The 1,941-nt window shown below is 49.1% G+C and overlaps 3 protein-coding genes across 3 annotated transcripts in view; 2 read left to right on the top strand and 1 right to left on the bottom strand.

Moving 5' to 3' along the window:
* PPTG_09187 (hypothetical protein) overlaps window positions 1-933 on the top strand; it is a gene marked incomplete at both ends in the record, with an annotated part of 2,238 nt that extends 1,305 nt beyond the window's left edge. The window contains 4 exons of the mRNA XM_008904060.1: window positions 14-323; window positions 486-539; window positions 618-854; window positions 907-933. Coding sequence (XP_008902308.1) covers window positions 14-323; window positions 486-539; window positions 618-854; window positions 907-933 — 628 coding nt within the window. The remainder of the gene's footprint in view (window positions 1-13; window positions 324-485; window positions 540-617; window positions 855-906) is intronic.
* Window positions 934-1,293: 360 nt separating this feature from the next.
* Window positions 1,294-1,554, top strand: PPTG_09186 (hypothetical protein; the record flags this gene model as incomplete). The annotated part of the gene is made up of 1 exon (XM_008904059.1): window positions 1,294-1,554. The coding sequence occupies one exon, from the start codon at window positions 1,294-1,296 to the stop codon at window positions 1,552-1,554; it is 261 nt and encodes an 86-aa protein (XP_008902307.1).
* A 46-nt stretch (window positions 1,555-1,600) lies between these two features.
* Window positions 1,601-1,885, bottom strand: PPTG_22481 (hypothetical protein; the record flags this gene model as incomplete). Its single annotated transcript, XM_008904333.1, has 1 exon — window positions 1,601-1,885. One exon carries the CDS (start codon window positions 1,883-1,885, stop codon window positions 1,601-1,603), a length of 285 nt encoding a protein of 94 aa, XP_008902581.1.
* Window positions 1,886-1,941: the final 56 nt, after the last annotated feature.

Below are 1,941 nucleotides of genomic sequence, written 5' to 3'. Positions count from 1 at the left end.
GATATGTTATCAGGTACACAAATCTGGAACCCATCTCGGTAGAGACGCTCCGGCGTTCCGTGGAAGCGGTGACTCACTCCGTCGTGCGTGTGAGCGCTGAGGATATCCCGGAGCGTTTCGGTACCATCTTTGACGGGTGGAGCCATGGCACTGAGCATTTCATCGCCGTCTTCGCGTGGTATGAGATGAACGGAGAGATTCGCTGTCCGCTCCTTAGCATGGCTCCACTCGTCAATGAGGGCACCAACGATTTCGTCGGTCGCAACGCATCGAGACTTTCTAGGCGCGATGCTATTGCGAGACTACAACAAGCGGCTCCACTAGTGCGTCTTACTGCTCCGTAAATTGCCGACTCGCCATTCTCATGAACGTTCCGCTGATTGGCTGTGCTAACCACCGTCTCAACCGAGCAATAACCGCACAGCTGAGCGAAAATGCCGACGATCTTGCCTTAGTCCAGACCCTAATGCCTGAACCAAGGCAAGATCGTGGGCATTTTCGCTGAAACTGCGGACAATGACACAGTCCGCGAAACTACGGTAAGTTTGTTACGTTTTGTGTCGTTTATTATCGAATTTGTGGAAATGTTACTAATATATGTTGATTTTATACAACAGATTGAAAACAAACCTTCGACCAATCGGTCAGCAAACCCGTTGGGTTCCACGTTTGCGATGCTAAATCGCTTTTTCGAGCTGCTTCCCTTTCTGGACGTCGACGATGAAGATCTCGGAGAACTGCTGCCCTCGGCCGTGGCCAAGCGTCGTCTGCGGGATCTACTTGGTGAGATGAAGGGCGTCGAGTCCGTGTCCAAGGCACTACAGGGCAGAGACGTCAACCTGCTCGATGTTCGAGTATGGTTCGACTGTCTTATTGCAAAAAAGATATCGTATTCCAGCTACCTAGGCACGCACGTGCATTTTGCAGTATTAACTTGTATTTACTAACTTATTTACTTTGTAGTTTTGTTTTTATATTTGCAACTCCGAGGAATGGCGTTACCGCAACCCAAAAACGACCAGACGAAGGGAATTGTTGCAACCTTAGAGTCTTAAGGTGACCACAAGAACAGCTGCTCGAGGGTAATTTATAATATCTTACCCCCGCTCGACTCCGGGCTGGATATCCACTGTCTAAATTTAGAGATACCGAGGATGGTGCGCACACGTCTGCGACGTGTGCAACACGTATATATTAGTGTACCACCTAGAGTTTGTGCACCACACTTATGTATGTACCGTTACATTTCCAGCACTTAGCGAATATTTGAAAAGACCTCTCGGAGAAGCAAGGATGAGCGAGATCAGGCTTGCTCGTGAGTTGGCGCGTGCACGATTGAAGGACCTCGCTGAGATGAAGAAAAGACTGGACAAGATGCGCGTGAGCCTGGAGAAGATAACGGAAGTCCAGACCAAGTGTCTAGCACGTATTGAAGAGGAAGAGGAGCGCAGCAATCAGTTGGCAGCAGCTTTGGGTGAAGGAGATGGTGATGGCGATGGATTGCTATCGTTCGGCATCCTTTTGGAAATGGCAGTGAACAGACTGACGCAGTAATGCAGACAAAAGAGCTTCATTCAGAGAGTAATACAGTCGATCGACCCTACTTAAGCTCATCCTGCAACCTTTGGAGAATATTGCTTGTCTTAGCAGCATCACCTTCCGACATAGCTCGCTCCTTCGAATGATGAATGATCACCCACAGCATGCGCAAGCGCATAACTTTCACGTCGTCCTTGGAGACTCCATACTTCCGCTGGTCCTCGTGTCCAGTAAGGTAACTGTGTGCCTGAGCTACGATTAGTACACCGCAACTTGCTGTATCCGGTTGTTGAGGTGTCTCTATCCACACAGGTTTGTCAACGACAAGCTCCACATCATCTGGCATCGAAGCTCTGTGCCATCGTTTCAGTAAGCCACGAAGACCCTCCTTTCTTTTGCTTT

Source organism: Phytophthora parasitica, assembly GCF_000247585.1.
Source record: "Phytophthora parasitica INRA-310 unplaced genomic scaffold supercont2.17, whole genome shotgun sequence".
Classification (NCBI taxonomy): Eukaryota; Oomycota; class Peronosporomycetes; order Peronosporales; family Peronosporaceae; genus Phytophthora; species Phytophthora nicotianae.
Note: the sequence above shows the minus strand (reverse complement) of the source record. Positions and strands in the feature narration are given on the sequence as shown.